The sequence below is a fragment of the Alexandromys fortis genome, unplaced genomic scaffold (assembly GCF_014885135.2).
Source record: "Alexandromys fortis isolate MF-2015 unplaced genomic scaffold, M_Fortis_MF-2015_v1.1 scaffold_152, whole genome shotgun sequence".
In the NCBI taxonomy this organism is placed as follows: Eukaryota; Metazoa; Chordata; class Mammalia; order Rodentia; family Cricetidae; genus Alexandromys; species Alexandromys fortis.
Genome location: NW_026068045.1, coordinates 910,065 through 928,014, shown reverse-complemented (window position 1 = coordinate 928,014; position 17,950 = coordinate 910,065). Strand labels below are relative to the sequence as shown.

The window sequence follows — 17,950 nt, the reverse complement described above, 5'->3', positions numbered from 1 at the left end:
CTTTGGCCTCCAGAGAGGGGATTTAGACTCCCACCCATATCCATTCATTCTTTCTGTCTCCTCTCTTTTCCATCCCCTCTTCTTCCTAAGCACCTGCTTTGCACCAAACACTGGGCTTCTCCACTGGGGATAGCTGAGTATCCCCCAGGGCTGCCCCTGGTGTGTGGAAGGGGGAAGATAGAAGAATAAAAAGAATGGTTGTCCCAGGTGGCCAGTGGCCTACCAAGTGTGTCAGGGGGTCAGGCCAGGAAGGCTGTCCAGAGAGAAGGGCAAGTGGTCTTGAGGTGGGGTTAAGGGTTGCCAGGCAGCAGGCGGATAAGCCTGTAGCAGTCGCTAAAGGCAGGGCAGACTGTGAACTGGAAGAGGCTTAGTGTTGTTGGGGTTTCTGTCCTGCCCAGTTCCTGCAGTCGTTAAGTCCCAAAGAAATCACACAGAGGTCTACATTAACTATAAACTGATTGGCCCATTAGCTCAGGCTTCTTATTAACTCTTATAACTTATATTAGCCCATTATTCTAGTATATGTTAGCCACATGGCTTGGTACCTTTTTCAGCGAGGCAGTCACATCTTGCTTCCTCTGTGTCTGGGCCCACAACTGCATCCTCTTCCCAGAATTCTCCTGTTCTCCTTGACCTGCCTCTACTTCCTGTCTGGTTGTCCCGCCTATACTTCCTGCCTGGCTACTTGCCAGTCAGCGTTTATTTAAAATATTCCCACCATCGTTCCCACACAAGCTTAGCAGTTTTTGGTGAGCTTGGAGGAATGCGGCATGAGGGTCTGGAATGGGGCTGACGACCTGGGACCCTCACCGGCATGGAAGACCAGGGTCAGGCTACTGCTTCAGAAAGCCCGTTCTGACTTCCTTGGGAAAGAACGGGTCAGAAGTGACAAGACTGGTGTGCAGGTGAGCAGTTGGGATGCTCTTAGAGAAACGGGGTACAGCGCAGGTGGTAAAGAGCTTGCCTAGTGTGCACAAGCCCCGAGCTTGGTCCTTAGCATTGGAGGAACTGCTTGGGAGTGTACACTGTGATCCTACTGTGCAGGAGGTGGACACAGCAGGTCAGAAGTTCAAGGTCTATCAGTTTCATAGTAACAGGAATGCTTGAGGTACGTACACCCAACACCCTAGTAATCTTGGGGGGGGGGCTGAAATGAACAGATATCTGTAAGTGTTAAGCCAGCCTGGTCTACATGGTGACTTCTAAGCCAGCCCGCGCTACACAGTGAGACCCTGTCTCAAAAATAACACCAACAGAAAGCTTAATTCTTAGAAAAGTCTTGATGAGAAAATGGCAGGGACTAGAATAAGGGGAGAGGGCACATGTTACTGACCTACAGAGTCTGAAGTATAAAGGGTGGAGATGTTTAGGGACCCCACATTTCTGACTGGATAGCTAGGTGCTGGGAGGTAATCATTCAGGATGTGGAACACAGGAGGATGTGTGTGTGTGTGTGTGTGTGTGTGTGTGTGTGTGTGTGTGAAGGGTGAGAGTGGTATTGGCCCAAATGACATCTGAGTGGCTTTGGAACCATGGGGATGTTGCAGAATTTTTGTTTAACTATGCAAAGATGTGTTGCGTTTGTTTAATTATGTAAAGATGGGTTGCTGTTTCACCTTGCCTGCCTACAGTACCTGAGTGTCTAATAAAAAGCTGATGACAATTGTGAGTGAGGGGGTGTAGTTGGGGGTGTAGGGACAGTAAGGAGAAGGAATTTAGGATTGAGGAAGAGAGAAAAAGATGCCAGGGGCCTGACAGACAGACATGAAGAAAGCAGGAAAATAGGACAGACAGAAGGAGAGAAAGGTAAAATGGCCCAAGGCAAAACATAGATGAAGAGAAACAAGTTAAATTGGGTTAAAAGAGCTAGTGGGACAAGCCACTAAGGTTGCGCATTCATAATTAATAAAAAGTCTCCATGTCTTTATTTGGGAGCTGGTTGGCAGCCTAAAGAAAATGCTGACTACATGGGGAAGTCTGGATGGAGACAGGAGCCGGAAGGCAGCAGCTGGCACAGGGAGTTCAGCAGGTGACGGTAGAGCAGGGGTCTTTGGTGCCAGCAGAGAGGAAGTCTGAGGAGGGACCTGAGGTACAGGGTAGTGAGTCCGAGTCACAGCGAAGCGATACCACATTCAGATGTGACTAAACTCTCCATGGGGAGGCCTCCTCCTCTGAGTCCACTGCGGGTGACAACTGAGATCCTAAGTGCCCTTCTTTGGGAGAGCTGGATCAGTACCACATGTGTCTGAGGAAGGCCTGACAGACAAGAGGCTGGTTGGGAGGAGGAAGTTTGAGGGAACCCTGTCTCCCTTAATTTTCTCTGAAGTAGGGGCAGGTAGGGCTTCACAGAGGTGAGCTTATGAATGCCGAGGAGAGCAGACAGAGCCTGGAGTCTCAAGCCTGGATCTGGACAAAGGTCTCCGGCAGCATGGACCACTCTGTCCTGCTTTGGTCCACTGACCTTCACCTGGTCCACTGGTTAGGAGGAGCTTCCTCTTTCTGCTGGCCTTCTTGAGCTTTTCTTCCCTTGTACTCCCTTCGCCTGGCCTCCTGAGATGGGCCTGGACCAGCACTTCCGGAGGATGGGGTGCCCAGTGGATGCTGTTCCCGATGGCCCCTCTACCTCAGCATAGATATTACTAGGGGCTTCCCCAGGGCTGCCCCGCCCCATGGCGTAGAAGGCTATGGGTTCTTCAGGCTCCTGATAGATGGGATTAATGGGTAGAGCCCGTTGGGGTCGTGAAGCAGGACTTGCATAGAGTTCAGATGGAAGCTGAGGCTTGGCCGGGATGGGAGGCTTGGGTCTGGGTGCTGGTGAAGTCTAGGAGAGAGGGCAGGGCCAGGGAAGGGAGCTGATGAGAACCATGGAGACAGGGTCTAAGCTCAGGGCTATCTCAGCCCGAGCCTCTACCCATGAGGTCCCTACCTTCCTGGCCTGTCCCTCTGACCTGTGTCCCCTCTCCAGACCCTGGCCCCTTCCCGTCAGGATGACTTGTCCCATACAGTACCTCCTTGGGTTGGGAGGCCCACACTTTCTCTTTTTGTGCTGGGGCCTGGGTCTGCCCCTGGTGGATGAGCAGCCTGTGCTGGCTGTCTGCATCCTCCTGCCTTTTGCTTCCGGAGTCTGATTCAGTCCTCAGGGAAAGTCCAGTTGGCTCAGCAGTCTGCAGGGAAAGAAGGAGGCCTGATGATGAGGGTGGGGCGGGGATGACAGGTAGCGCAGGAAAAGCAATCAGCCTGAGAGGAAGGGAGAGAGAGAGAGAGAAGTGAGGAGTGGGTCAGTTCTCCGTGTGAGGAAGACAGGAGATGGTGCTGAGGAGGCTTGGGAACTGTGGACGTGGACTCTGGCCACAGGGGTATCTAGAACTGAACTTCATCCATCCAGAACTCAGCATCAAGGCAGTCGGTCTCATCTGGGCTTTAGGAGCCTTTACTTTCAAAATAATCGCCATGGGGCTAAACCCCACGGCAGCTGGGCTTTATTTCTTCAGGCTCAAGAAGCTAATGTGTGGGCTACATGTTCAGAGACCTCCTCAGGAGAGACGACCCTTCCCACGGGGAAGCTACCCTGGGAAGCTCTGCTTTTAGCTCAGCAGTAATGCAGCCTCTGCTTCTGGAGGCCAAGGCCACAGGGCTTTCTCAGGCTCCTACAAACCTCTCAAGGTTCTCTAGATCCAAAGGAAAATTCTTTCTCCTAGTGTCCATCCTGACCTTCCCTGACCTTCCTTCAGTATATCAGCAGTATATCCACTGTGCTGCCCAAATGGCAGGAAAGTTAGCCTCAATACCCCACCACCCTCTAAAGATCTGCTCTGCTCACCGCTAGTCCTTCCATCTGCAAGGCTTCTCCAAGCTCACACACAGCCAGCACCATCTTTAGACAATGGACGCCCCCCCCCCATCCTCCCACTCCCCCCGGCCATTCTGCAGCCTCTTTGTCCAGTCTCTCCAGCAGCATGGCAGGCCTTCCTGCTCTAGAAGGACCCAGATCTTCAGGCTTGGTTAGTGCTGGGCCTAGTTCCATTCTGGACCTGTAGTTTCCAGCTGCCTTTATCCCGTGGATCTGGGGGTTGAACTCTGGACCTCTAGCTACACCCCAACCCCAGCTCCCTGCTTGACCTCTCAAACTACAGGTGTTTGAGCTGACTCAGACAAGCTCCTCTAGTCTTCATCTAAACATCCCCCTGCTTCCTCATCTAGTTCTGCAAAGACCCTGTCAGCTCCACCTTCTGCTACACAGCGCTAGCCCACCCCCTCACTTTCTGAAACACTGTAGCCGTCTCCACCCCTGGCCGCCTTGTTTGGTCGGGCCCTTACTTCTAACTCTCCAGTTTATCCTCCCCGGAATAAAACCTCAGACCCTTGTAAGAGCCACAGAGCCCCTTACCTCGTTTCCCACCTTTCGGTTCATCAGTCCTCCTGATCCATCCAAGGCAGCTTCCTCACGGCTCATTATTCAAGCCCAGCAAGCAACCTCCCACCTCGGGGCTTGGCCCTGGCTGTTACTTTAGCCCCAAATGCCTTTCCTCCAGCTGTCTTCAAACCTCCCCCTTTCACTTCGTTCAGGGCTCTGCTCCGATGTCCCCCCTTCTCTGCTGTACCTATGTGAGATAGCGCTAACGAATCCCATGACTCTCCATCACTGCTTGGCTTTCTTCCAAGCACTTGCCCTTTCTGCTGTCAGATTGTTCTCTGTCTTGCTGATGGTGCCTGTCTTGTCTTCATGAAGGCCAGGCTATTATTGGGTGGCTGTTTACTTCCTCAGTGTTGGAGCAGCTCTCCACATACAGTGGTCAGAAGCCCCCCATCCCGCGCACCTTTTGAAGGTGGGAGGGCTTCCTGACACTTCCTGCCAAGCTAAGCGGTGGACTGTGTGTCCCCTGGCATCCACCACAGTCTCCGCACTTGACCCCATCCTGGGACTGGTTGGCGTGGCTACTGTAGTAAGGTTTCTGAGTGAGATGCCCTCCCGTCATGGTCTCTCCTCCTCACCCCCTGCTCCGCAGACTCAGTAAACCTAGCTTAATTTAACGTGGTTGCTTCCCTTTGCTCTGCTGTCACGTGCTTTTCTGGAAGAGGAGTAGGTAGGCAAATGTGGCCAGTCACGGGCTAGGATGAAAAAGGCAGATCCAGTAGCCGGGACCCAGCTGGGATGCTGGAAGTGGCGGCAACAACATTGTCCTCAGTTGTGGATTTTGGGTAAGGGCTCACCTGGCGGGCAAGGGGCTGGGTGAGCATCTCCCCGTAGGGACTGAGGGGACACGCTGTGTAGTGTTGAAGCAGGTCCTGAAGCTGCGCGTGGGCACTGTCTTCGCCCAGCACCACGTGACGCCCATCCCCTAGCTGGGCAAGGAGGAAGTGACGGCAGCAGGTCCGGCTCCTGGAGGGGCCACTTTGAGTCAGACTCACCGTTTCTTCCCCCACCAAGCTGAGGGAAGAGCCCTGAGCCCTCCTTGGAGAAAGCAGGCCAGCACAGGAGCCAGCCCCTTGGTTAGCACATAGCCCCACATCCAGTTGGTCATCGGGGACCCGAGGGCCCACTCCTCACCTGTAGGAAAGGACGAAGGTCACGGCTCTCTCGCTGAAGCGCACCAGATAGCATCCTTGAGGCTGGGGCTGCAGCAGCCTCTCAGCTTCCCTGCACAGTTGGAGAGAAGTGGCAGCTCTGACTCTTGTGATCTCATTGCTGTCTCAGGCTCTCCTAACCTCAACTTCACCCAAAGCAGGTATATCACGACTAGGTGGAGATGAGGGTCAGGGGTCCTACCCAGTGGGAGCTGCAGCAGCAACAGACATTACATCTACTGTGCTAGAGTTTCAAAGTCAAAAGCTATACTGGGGAGATGGTGAAAGAGAAGTGGGGTTGAGGAGTGGAGGATGGAGGACCTGCAAGGGTAGGAAGAAAGGCGAGGGCTGGACAGAGTTGCTAGAGATGAAGGGAAGAGGGGCTGAGAACATGAGCACCAGAGACCTAGAGCCAGTAGGATAAATGAGCCTAGGGAGAGAAACTGAGGCCCAGAGTAGGCTGAGCCAGAGTGTCCCCTCAGTGAAAGGCCTGGCAGTCATGATTTCCGGGCTGACTCGGGCCCCACAGCCCCTGTGCCTTCTGGTGGTTCCTCCTCCGTGACTCACCTCCTGGTGATGAAGCCATGGAACCAAACTGGGGCAGTCCTGAACAAGAGCCAGTGGGCCTGGGTCTTCTGGACCCAGGCTCTGGTCTCAGCTTGCAATGACAGGCCACCTTTCCCAGGTACCTCTTCCTCCTTGTCAGTCTTCCGCAGGACCCAGGCAGCTCCCGGGGCTGAGGCAGAAGCCTGGGTGGGAGAGAAGCAGTCATGACTAGAGGGCTTCTGACCCCAAGCTGCCTCCCTTATCCTCATACCAACCCCTCAGCCTGTCTTAGGGTCAGATTGTCCAGAAAGTCCTTCCCAAGACCACTGACCTAAATTTCTTCTGGGTTTCTGATGGCCTTCCATACTGGCCTCAGAGGCCAGGGCTGGTATAGGAGTCACCCCAGGCGGGAGAGGGTGGCTTCTTCTTTAGTAAAGGACACTGAATTGGTGTCTGGGAGGACAAGATACTGAAATAGGATCTTAAATGTTTTGGGCTAATGGAGGAGCTCACAACAAGGACAGCTGTGTCTGGGATCAGTGTCTGACTGTGTCCTGGTCACTTGCTGATGGGGCCTGACCTTTGTAGGACCAGAGGAAGTTAGGGCAAGCGGCTTGTTATGCATGGGAAGGAAGTGCTCTCTACTTCCTCCTTCCTCTGCACCCAGCCCTGCAGAGAAGAAATTCCTGCGGGCTTTCTTCTCAACCCTCATCCAGCGCACACCCTCATCCTTGAGAGGGCGGGAGCCAATGAAGCAGCTGTACCCTTTCGTATTGCTACTCACCATAGTGTGGGCGGCCCTGGGCTTGAGCTGAATCTCCTGCTCCTTCAGAGCCTGCATGCTGAGCTTGCTCCCCCAACCCAAGTCCTGGCATCTCACCTGAGTCAAGTTCATAGGCTGGAAGGTGCTGAAGGTTGGGGAGGGGGCCTCATGATTCCCTGTTGTAATGAAGGGGGTTGCTTGGGGTTTCTCAGGGAGGGATTGCCTCTTGTTCTCCCTCCCCCTGCTAAACCCAGGTTTAGAGTGTCTCTCAGACATCTCTGGCCAGGTGGTGGTGGCACACGGCTTTAATCCCAGCACTCGGGAGGCACAGACAGGCAGACCTCTGTGAGTTCGAGGCCAGCCTGGTCTACAGAGGGAGTTGCTACAGAGAAGCTACAGAGAAACCCTGTCTCGAGAGACCAACCAACCAACCAACCAACCAACCCAAACCAAACCAAAAACAAAAACAAAAAAAATCCCTTAAAACATCTCTGAAGGGACTTTTCCCTGACAGGCACAGTGGTGAGAACAGGTTAAGTGCAAGTTTATACAGGGAGAGTGGGCGGCATCTCAGGGACAGGAGTAGGAGCTAAGGTGTTCCAGAGAGACTGATGGAGAGAGGGGTTTGTCAATGAAAGAGAAACCCTGGGAACTAGGCTGGCCTTCCGATAGCCATGTAGAGAGGTAAATTCCTTCAGATCAGGGCCCTCTCTTGGTCTAGGCTCCTTCGCCTGCCATCTGCTTTTACTCTCTTGTTCTAGTCTCCTAAGGACCCAAGGACCCTGTCCCCTGTCCTCAGGGGTGCATAGATAGGAAGCCCCAAGATAGAGCAGAAATTGTGGAAACTGTGGCAGCTTTGGCTTGGGTCAACTGCTGTTGCCGTGAGACGTGGGAGCCCAGGCTCAGGAAGGCTGTAGGGCTAGGGAATCTTGAACTTCACACGTACCTTGGGGGCATGCCTGAGCGAAGCAGATCTCCAAAGAGGCAGGTATGTGTGCTCACGAAAGAGGAGCACACTCGGTGGTGGCTCATCTGTCCCCCACTCCTTCCCCCAGGGACAGGAAATGTCAGTCTACTCACCTGCTTTGTTGTGAAGAGGATTCACGTCACAGAAAGCCCAGTAAGACAACAGTCCCGGTCCTGGAGGGCAGGCAGCAGAGCGCCTGTGGCTTACTGTATGGTGGCCGAGGAGTTCTTCTGTCTGGCCTTTGTCTCCTCTGAAAGCTCTGTAAGATTTCTTAGAGATTCAGTCAGAATTTTACATGAGGATGGAGGGGCAGGGCAGCAACAGGAAGGATGTGGGTTAGACTCTGGAAGAACTTTGCGTATGTGTGTATGTGTCTGTGTTTGTGCGATGTCTGTGTTAGACCACAGGTGCACTTGCCCGTGTGTATATGGAAACTAAAAGCTGAAGCAAGCATCTTCCTCAACCATGCTCCACCTTATATTTTGCAACAGGGTCTTTCATTGTGTCTTAAGTTCATAATTTCAGCTGGACTGGCTGGTCAGTTACCCCCCAGGATTCACCAGCACTGGGTCTACAGGCCTGTGCCCAGTTCTTACGCGCAGGCTGAGGCTCCCAGCTCAGGTCCTCAAGCTCGTACAGCAGGAGCTTTGCCCATGGAGCCATTGCTCCAGCAGCTGGAGGGACTTATTTTTAGTCGTAGAAGATTCATGAGACACTAAGGAGCTTGACATCTGTCCTTGAGCAGCTAATGGAGCTGGACTAGGGCAACACTAAGCAGGTCCCTGTTAGAAGTGGCAGGGTTAGTAGCTGTGGTTGAATCTGAACTGTCCCCACAGGTCTGTGCTGACTTGGGAAGCTGTGAGCTGAGAAGTAGACTGGGGACCAGGAGCAGGTCACAAGGGACAGGTAGCTTTCTCTGCATCTTTTTGGTGTCCACACAGGAGACTAGATTCTAATACCCATGACATGGTATTTAATGTTACTTAGAAATAGAAAAGACTTGCCTGGCAGCGGTGGTGTGCCTTTAATCCCAGTACTTGGGAGGCAGAGGCAGGTGGAGTTCTGAGTTCAAGGCCAGCCTGCCCTACAGAATAAGTTTTAGGATAGTCAGGGCTACACAGAGAAATCCTATCTTGAAAAGCAAAAAAAGAAAACAAATGAAAAGGTCCAGTAGAAATTACTAGAAAACTCTTAGATCTAATAAAACAGTTATAGAGTAGGAAAGCAATACCAAAAAGTGGCCTTTATATATACCAACAATGTACTCTCAGAGAAAGAAAAAAAATCCTATTTGTAGTAGATCCAAAAAGTTAAGTATGTAGGAACACACCTAACCAAAGAAGAGCAGGACAAGGAGAACTTCAAGACCTTGAAAAGGAAATCAAAGAAGGTTCTAGACAGTGCAAAGACATCCATGTGCTAGACTGGCATAGTTAATAATGTAAAAATGGCTGTACTACCAAAATTAATCTACAGATTCAATGCAATACCTATAAAATTCTAATGTCATATTTTACAGATCTAGAAAAACAATCCAAGAATTCATCTGGAACCACAGATGACTACAAATGGCAAAGTATCCGAAAGAGTAAGAACACAGCTGGATTATCACAGTAGCCAGCCTCAGTCGGAGCTATAGATAAAGCAGCCTGGAACAGGCGTAAAAACGGAGGAGTGGACCAATGCAACAGGACAGAGATCATGGACACAAACCCATAAAGTTGTGTCCCCTTAATTTTTGACAAATGAGATGAAAACATTCAGTGAAAAAAGCTATTCAGCACATAGTGCTGGCAAAATTGGATGTCCACATGCAAAATAATGAAACCGGATTCATGTCTTTCATCTTGAGAAACAATCAATTTAAAATGGATCCAAGGCCTTAATTTAAAAATGGAAACTTCTAGAAGAAAGCATAAGGAATACTGTGCAAGACATCGGGGTAGGCAAGAGCTTTCTGAACAGAGTGCTGGGATCACAGGAACCAGTCCTGTAGAAAAGATGGATACGGCATGAAAATAAGTTTCTGTACAGCAAAAGAGACTATTGGAAACTGGGCACGACTGCACCGAGCACTCGGGAGGTGTTCAAGGCCAGCCTGGCTTACATATAGAGACCCTGTCTCCAGAAACCAAAACCAAAACCAAACCCCCAAACAAGGGGCTAATATCTAGAATTTACAATGAATTGCAGAGATTTTTTTATGAATTTTTTTTATTGAGAATAGGAAAAAAAGTTTCCGCCTCCTCCCAGCCTCCCAATTCCCTCCCCCTCCCCCCACTGAATTGCAGAGATTAAATGTCAAAGGAGCAAAACTGCCTATCATCAAATGACAAATGAATTGACTGGGCCGTTCTCAAAAGAAGAAATGCAAATGGTTATTTGTATTTTGGAAGGTATTCAATAACCCTCGTCATCAGGGAGTGCAGTGCAGAACCACTCTGAGGTCCCTCCTGGTCCCTGGCAGAAGGCTGTCAGCAACAAATCCTCTGTTTCAAGAAATGTTGGTGGGGTACAAATTAATACAGCCATGTGAAAATCTGTTTGGAAATGCCTCAAAAAATTAAAAACAGAGCTACCATATGACTCAGCTATTTCATTCTGGGGCATCTACCTAGAGAGAGCCACACCCTGCTACAAAGATATTAGCCCCCCCACCCACCGTGTTTATTGCTGCTTTATCCACTGTGGCGAGGAGATGGAGCCAACCTAGATGTCATCAGCAAATGATGACAACCTGGTCTGCATATAAAATGTGATATTACTTAGTGACGAAGAAAAATGAAATCACAAAATTTAGCAGATCAGATGGACTTAGAATGTACAAAATTAAGTGAGGAAAAGAAACCAGCTGTTCTCCCTCGTATGACTATCAAGCATACATGCATACCTACATACATATAACTGCATATGGTATAACGTTTAGAAAGGTGATAAATGTTGGCCAAAGGGGCCCATGGAAACCTCCAGACACCATAGGCTGCTGTCGAAGCTATTGGTTGTTCTCCACAACTTGGTGGTGGGGGTTCTATAGTGTAAGGCAATATTTACGACATCAAACGTGGAGAAATTGATCTGATGCTCAAGTAGAAGCTTCAACCCTATTGGCTATCATGCATAATCCTGTAATGTATCCTTCATGTTACTGGAGGATGGCTGTCATCAATATTATCTAGCTATAAACCCTGTGCCTTCAACACCATGAGGGCCTGCTTGTTGGGGTTTCCCACACCTGGTATGTCCCAAAGAAAATCACAGAGGTCTACATAAGTTATAAACTATTTGACCCATTAGCTCAGGCTTCATATTAGCTCTTATAACTTATATTAACCCATTATTCTTATCTATGTTAGCCACATGGCTCAGTAACTTTTTTAGCGGGGCAGGTCACATCTTTCTTCTTCAGTTTCTGGACAGGACTGTGGGGGAGATGGGCTTTCCTCTTCCCAGAATTCTGTTCTCATTGCCTTGCCTCTACTTCCTGTCTGGTTGTCCTGTCTCTACTTCCTGCCTGACTACTGGCCAATCAGCGTTTATTTAAAACATAATTGACAGAATACAGAATTGTCCCACACCACCTGCCTGCAAGATATACCAGTGTAATAGGGGCACAAATGCTATGGGAGTAACCAACCATTTTCTGGGTGGATTTAAGGCCCACTCTGTGAGATGGAACTCATACCTGATACTGTAAAAGTGGCCAAGAATCTGAAACTAGATAGGTCGTGGTCTAGGGGAAAACTTAACTGCTAATATTCCACTAAAGGAACATAGCAATAAAATAACCTCCCAAACTGGGCATGGTGGTACACAACTTTAATCCCAGAACTCAGAAGTGAAGCACGATCAATAAAAACCCAGTGACAGAAATTGAGGTTCAACCTGAAGACCCAAAAAGCAAAGCAGCAGGCCACTCACTGACTCTTACCTCGACCTCCGTCTGAAATGGCCATCCTGCCTCCAGGAATCTCAGAATGAGTCTGTGTCTGAGAGCTGTCTCCTTCCATTTATAATCCTCTCTAGGGCTGGGATTAAAAGTGTGTACCACTGGGATTAAAGACATGCACTGCCTGGTTTCTATGGCAACTAGTGTGGCTACCGGGATTAAAGGTGTGTGTTATTACAGCCTGGTCTGTAAGGCTGGCCGGTGTGGCTGTTTTACTCTCTGAATTTCAGGCAAGCTTTATTTATTAAAATATAAATGAAATACCACTATATTTACCCTTTATGTCTAAAATAAAAAGAAGACTATAACTAAATAAAAGACTATATACAATAAGTACAATAAGTTTATACAAAATATATGGGCAATAAATATATCAACAATGTCTAGTTTATTTCCATTTGACAAATTCGGAGAAAACACTCCATATCTATCTTGGTGAGTCCAAAGTCTTGTACCTAATTTACTTTCTATCATAACTTGCTTTCTGCATCAGGTAAACAGGAAAGCTATAAATATAACTATCTGGTCTTCAACTCCCTCAGAGACCCCAGAAGGAAATAATATTAACTGAGTAAGCAGAAAGTGTGAGCAAGCAACTTCCAAAAAAATGTTGGAAATGACAGAAACAGTTGGCTGACTGGACAGTCACCCAAAGTTCTCTGCAACGTTGAGGCATTCATTTTCGACCTACAGGCCTAGCATATTCGACAGGCTTTTCTGTGAAGCAGGATATTTTGTGTCCTGCTTGTCTAATTAGGACAGCATACTGTCAGCAGTCAAGGCAGGGGCATTTTTCTTGCCTAGTCTGCCACAAAGAAAGTAAACTCCTGTGGACTTCTTTTGATGCCCATTATCTTCTCTGAAGTAGATTGGTGCTGCCAAGATCAGACATATCTCATTGTAATAAAAAAGAAGAACCTAGGTTATTAAAAGATCTTAATAAAAGATTAAATGCCATATTCTGTAGTTTTTGAAGTGTTTGAAGGTGATCTGTCTACCTAAAATATCTTTGTTTGACCTTGAAAACATACCTAATGTGACTACAAGTTCGATTATACTTGGTGATTAACTACTAACCTATATTTCCTTATCATCCTAAATAGTTTTCAAGGATTATAAATTTGCATTACATTGTTAAATGAGCTATATAGGTACAATACTTTGAACAAGAGCAGAAATGTATGTACAGTATGCTCTAACAAAATTAATCTCCAATTTGTATCAATATACAAAATTTGTATACAATATACAAAAGGCTAATCCAATATAAAACATTTAAAACTAATAGTTGCTTTTTTAAAGTAGATTCAATAATCCACCTTTTTATCTTCTATCTATATCCTCCCCTTTTCTTTTCAGAGTAGATTCAATAATCTACCCTTTTATCCTTATCATATCTATACTCCCTTTTTTCCTTTTTCTTTGTTTAGCTTTTTTCCTGACCATTATCCATAACTACTTATAATAAACACATTAAACAAAGAAAATATTCATAATCCATTTTTTTGGGAATGTGGGCATAATTTTCTATTGCTGACTGGGGGTGCTGATAATCTTATGCAGACCTAAATTAATTTAAGAGTATTCTGTGAGGCTGGACCATCTCAGTTGGCAGCCTTGAAGCTGTTCTGGTGTAGAACTCTAAGGAAACTGCACCAGAGGTGCTCTAAACCTTGGCTTATCTGGGCCATTGGCTCCTATAGGAAATTTTTTTTCAGGGGGTCTTTCTTGATCAAACCTTCTTTTTCTTTCTTCTTTTTCTTTTTGTTTTATTTTTTAATATGTACAGTTTTGGAAGTGGATTACTATCCTCTTTTACAGATGAAACTTAGGCCCATGAAAGCCAAGTAACTTGTTCAGTGTCCTATGGTTGGTAAATGCCGAGCCAGGCATTGTTTCCAAAGCCAGAATCTTAGAATCCGAGCCCTGGTCTCCATGCCCCCTGCCAACTCAAGGATCTCGCTGGCTGCTGAGTCCTCAGAAAGCAGCTGCAGCTGCATGGCACAGAGGTGCATAAGGTGATCCAGCTGCTGCTCGCTCTCCTGCAGCTGCTGTAGGTGCTGGGTGATCCCCACCATGGTGTGGCCTGGAGTAGCCCACATCAGAGAAGCTTCTTGTAGTAGATGGTAACTAACATGGAGAATGTGCAGAGAGTGAGAGACTTTGGAGCACTCAGTTCTAAATGGAAGTCTTTATCAAATCCACCCAAAGATGGGACAATGGAAAGACTGTAAGAGCCAGAGACAATGGATGTCTCCAAGGAAACCATCTTCCTGACACAGTGGGAGCGAAGCACATATAGGAACTCACAGAGACTGAGCAGCACACACAGGGTGTCTCCGTAAGATGGGAAGGTAGGCACAGGCTCTGCCATTGATACCTGTGACTCAGGGAAAAATCAGTTTTCTCTGATGGAATGTCACTGGGTATATCAGGCACACGCCACGGTACATCCCATACCCAAGAGTAGTTAGTTGGCTAACACAAAATGAATGTATTTTTGTAGACTTTTTGTTTCATTTTGCATTGTTTTGGCTTTTTTTTTCTTATTGGTCTTTTGCTTATTTGTTTTGATTTTAGTTTTTGGGGGTTTTATTTTTTTGGTTTGTTTTTGAAAGAGAAAGGGAAAAAAAACATAAAGTTGGGTGGGTAGGCAGATGGGGGATCTGTCTGAAAGGAACTGGAGGAGGGGAAAAAGTGACCAAGATATACCATACAGAAATTTTTCTTTCTTAAAAAAGAAAGAAAGGAGCCAGGCAGTCGTGCCTCATGCCTTTAATCCCAGCACTTGGGGGGCAGAGACATGGGGATCTCTATGAATTTGAGGCCAGCCTGGTCTACAAAGTGAGTTCCAGGATACCTAGGACTACACAGAGAAACCCTGTCTTGAAACAAATAAACAAACAAACAAAAGAAAAGAAAAAAGAAAAAGGAAAAAAGAAAGTATGCTGAGAAAGGGTGATGAAGAAGGATGGAATGCAGGCAGAGGACACTGTGGAGGCCAAAACCGTGAGCCTGTTTCCTCCTTGACCAAGGGTCAGAATAGGAGTTTACCTCTAATCCTTCAAGGTTATGTTTCTACCTCAAAGGTCCCACCTAGATTTAGAACCGAGAGTTCTGCTCTTGCAAGGTGCAAGGTGTGGCTAATAGCCAGACCTCGTACTCCAGGAATAGAGAAGCAGATAGGTTTCTACCTCAAACAAAAGTCTAAGGATCCAGCTAAGGTTCCGGTTCCTTTAAGGAGTAAGGATGGATTCCACCCAGGGAGTGGTTTGCCTACAGGATGTTTTGGTCTAGGATATAGGGTGACTTGTTTTGTTCTAGCAACAGAATGTTTAACTATGGATGTAGCCCACAACCTTCAACCCTCTGTTCATTACCCTGCGTCATGTTAATGCAGTTTCTTGTCTTACTCCTACCTTTTGGGGCCAGGGATATATTTTTTTAATTTATTTATTTATTATGTATATTCTCAGTATTCTGTCTGCATGTGTGCCTGCAGGACAGAAGAGGGCACCAGATCTCACTACAGATGGCTGTGAGCCACCTTGTGGTTGCTGGGAATTGAACTCAGGACCTTTGGAAGAGCAGGCGGGGCCAGGGATATTTTAACCAATTGAAAATCAAACATGGGTGATTTCAGTATTCACTGGAACTCCCTCCTAGTACTATTGAAAGACCTGGATAAATCCAGACCGCCTCTAGCAGGAAAAATAGAGCCAAAAATCTAGCAGGAAAAAATAGAGCCAAAAAATCTAGGTTAGCCGGTTCAGTGACGGTGTTGCAGGAACTAGCTGAAGATAAAGTTAGATTATCATCTTTAGAATAATCTTGAGAAACAGGGAGTTACTCCCTTGTGATTATCACTGGTATTTTTGGAATTTTTTCAATGATCACTGGTATTTTCTGAATTTTCCAATGACTTTGGATTACTGGGTTGTGGTTTCTTTCCTTAAATACCCCTTCTCCCAGCTACTCGAGGTCAAACTCCTCCTCTGTGTGGGAAATGAGTTTTGGCCCCAGTGCACTGGTCTCTGTCCTGTCAATAAACCTCTTGTGATTGCAGCAAGGACGGTCTCTCGTGAGTTCCTGGGGGGTCGTGTTATCCCGAGACTTGAGTGAGAGTCTCCCCACATCAGGGGTCTTTCACTATTCTATATGTTTCTGTTTTATTTTTCATGCATCTTCATATTCTTTACTAATATTTCTAAATCCCCAAGCCCCTACCCTGGCAAGTGGTATTTTTGTTGAGCTGGTCCCCGATAGGACACATGGGTTGTGAAAGAGGCTATAAAGCTCATTGTTTTTCTAGTTTCAACTCTGCCAAGGCTCCTCTTTTGTAGTGGTTAAATGAATAAAAATGTGATTGACAACCAAAGGATAAAACCTGTAAGCCCAACAGTTTCAGAATAGCTACTCTAATGGCATAGAAGATCTTTGGGGTGTATAGTTTGGGATTGGACAAGTGTTTCAGTGGCTACCTTAATTTAGACGTGTGATATTTTTGTTTGTGAGTTCATTACAAAACAATTATTTTAATTAAAAAAAAAAAGGAAAGCTGAGCTGGGTATAGTGGTGCATGCTTTTAATTCCAGCACTCAGGAGACAGAGATAGGAGGATCTCTGAGTTTGAGGCCAGCCTATCTACAGAGTGAGTTCCAGGATAACCACAGCAACATAGAGAAACCTTGTCTCAAAAAATCAAAACCAAAACAAGCGAACAAGAAAAGAAGGTGACATAGAGAGATCAGCTTCACACAGGGGGTGTGAAGACTGCGTTCTTAGGACTTCAACTTGAACTCCAGTTGTGGCTACCAAAAAAAAAAAAGGTGTGATTAGGGAGGGAGTCTTTGACGCGTGGTGTAGATTCCAGGGCTAGGCGTCACTTCGGAAATAGTGAGTCAAAGAATACCAAAGGGGGCTGTGGATCTAGCACCACATAAACCAGGCATAATGTAAAAAGAACACTGAGCAGGACATCCCAGCACTCAGGAGGTAGAAGCAGGGGGTCAGAAATTCAAGGTCATTCGTAGGCTATAGGAGAATTGCAGGCCACCCTCGGGTATCTGAGACCCAGCCTTTCAAGAAGATTCTTGTAACCTGTAAGTTGCAATAAACACCTACCCCCAAAGAAGAAGGAGGAAAGGGTTCTAAAGCCAAGTACAAGTTTTATGTTCAGCTTAGTCAATCCTTTGACCTTCTCTACAAGTTTCCATTTAAATTTGTACTGTTAAAAAAAAAGACATTCTTACCTAGCATGGTAGTCTCAGACATAGGAGAGTCTCTGTGAGTGTGAGGCTCTCCTGATCTACACAGCTCCAGGGCTACATAGAGAAACCCTGTTCAAGCAAAGGTTTTTTCCTTTTTTTAATATTCTTAACTCACTATTCCCCCAAGAAGAGACCTAGAGATCCAACCAATCACAACAAACCCTTTGAAATGGTGACTACAGAGACAGTTTTCTTAGAGAGTAACAGAAGAATTAGTGAGCCTGGATGCAGACAGCTACTTGGGACGGGTGTGGGTGCTCTGATGGTCACGGTGTTCCTGCTAACTACCCATCTCCAGAGCCACTTTGGTCTGAGCTGTTTCCAGCTAGGAGAATCCAGAATCTCATTTCTCAAGTGTCGACATTCCAGAGCTGCCCTGGCCCTGTTGGGTTAACATGACCTAGCAGTCACCAGTTGATGTGGTGATAGAAGACCTCAGGGGGCAGCTGCCTGCAGGACACACCTCCTGCTCCACCTCAGCTCCTCATGGCCATCTTGCCTGACTCTTTCTTGTCCTTCTTTCTTTTTATTTCTTATTTTTACTTTTTTTTGAGACAGGGTCTATGTAACCTTCACTATGGCTGGCCCAGAGCTTGCTGTGTAGACCAGGCTAGCCTCTAACTCACAGAGATCTGCGTCTTTGTCTCTTGAGTGCTGTGACAGTGGCTTGGCTGTCTTATCAGGTGCTGGAAACTCCTACTTCAGGCCGGTGTTCACAGCACGAGGGTGCCCCTGAGTGGGTGGTGCTTTTAGTTTCCAACTCTCCTTTTTTTTTTTTTTTTCAAGACAGGGTTTCTCTGAAGCTGTGGAGCCTGTCCTGGAACTAGCTCTTGTAGACCAGGTTGGCCTTGAACTCATAGAGATCTGCCTGCCTCTGCCTCCTGAGTGCTGGG

At 47.2% G+C, this 17,950-nt stretch overlaps 1 protein-coding gene across 2 annotated transcripts; it reads right to left on the bottom strand.

Annotated features, from left to right (window-relative positions):
* Positions 1-1,660: 1,660 nt before the first annotated feature.
* Sh2d2a (SH2 domain containing 2A) lies at positions 1,661-8,126 on the bottom strand. 2 transcript variants are annotated; one of them, XM_050166458.1, is made up of 7 exons: positions 7,955-8,126; positions 6,896-7,050; positions 6,133-6,314; positions 5,549-5,638; positions 5,212-5,380; positions 3,009-3,164; positions 1,661-2,821 (listed from the first exon to the last, which is right to left on the bottom strand). In XM_050166458.1, the coding sequence occupies exons 2-7, from the start codon at positions 7,004-7,006 to the stop codon at positions 2,480-2,482; spliced, it is 1,050 nt and encodes a 349-aa protein (XP_050022415.1). In that variant the 5' UTR covers positions 7,007-7,050; positions 7,955-8,126; the 3' UTR covers positions 1,661-2,479. The 2 variants fall into 2 exon arrangements, with proteins under 2 accessions (XP_050022415.1, XP_050022416.1); XM_050166459.1 differs by lacking the exon at positions 7,955-8,126 and adding an exon at positions 7,821-7,911.
* Positions 8,127-17,950: the final 9,824 nt, after the last annotated feature.

Bases quoted from the DNA above. Each gene is read 5' to 3' on its own strand.
- Sh2d2a (XM_050166458.1), bottom strand. From the start codon at position 7,006: ATGAACTTGACTCAGGTGAGATGCCAGGACTTGGGTTGGGGGAGCAAG. The intron at 5,639-6,132 runs GTGAGTCACGGA...CCAACTGTGCAG, and splicing joins CATGGCTTCATCACCAGGAG to GGAAGCTGAGAGGCTGCTGC. The intron at 2,822-3,008 runs GTACTGTATGGG...CCTCTCTCCTAG, and splicing joins GGGCCTCCCAACCCAAGGAG to ACTTCACCAGCACCCAGACC.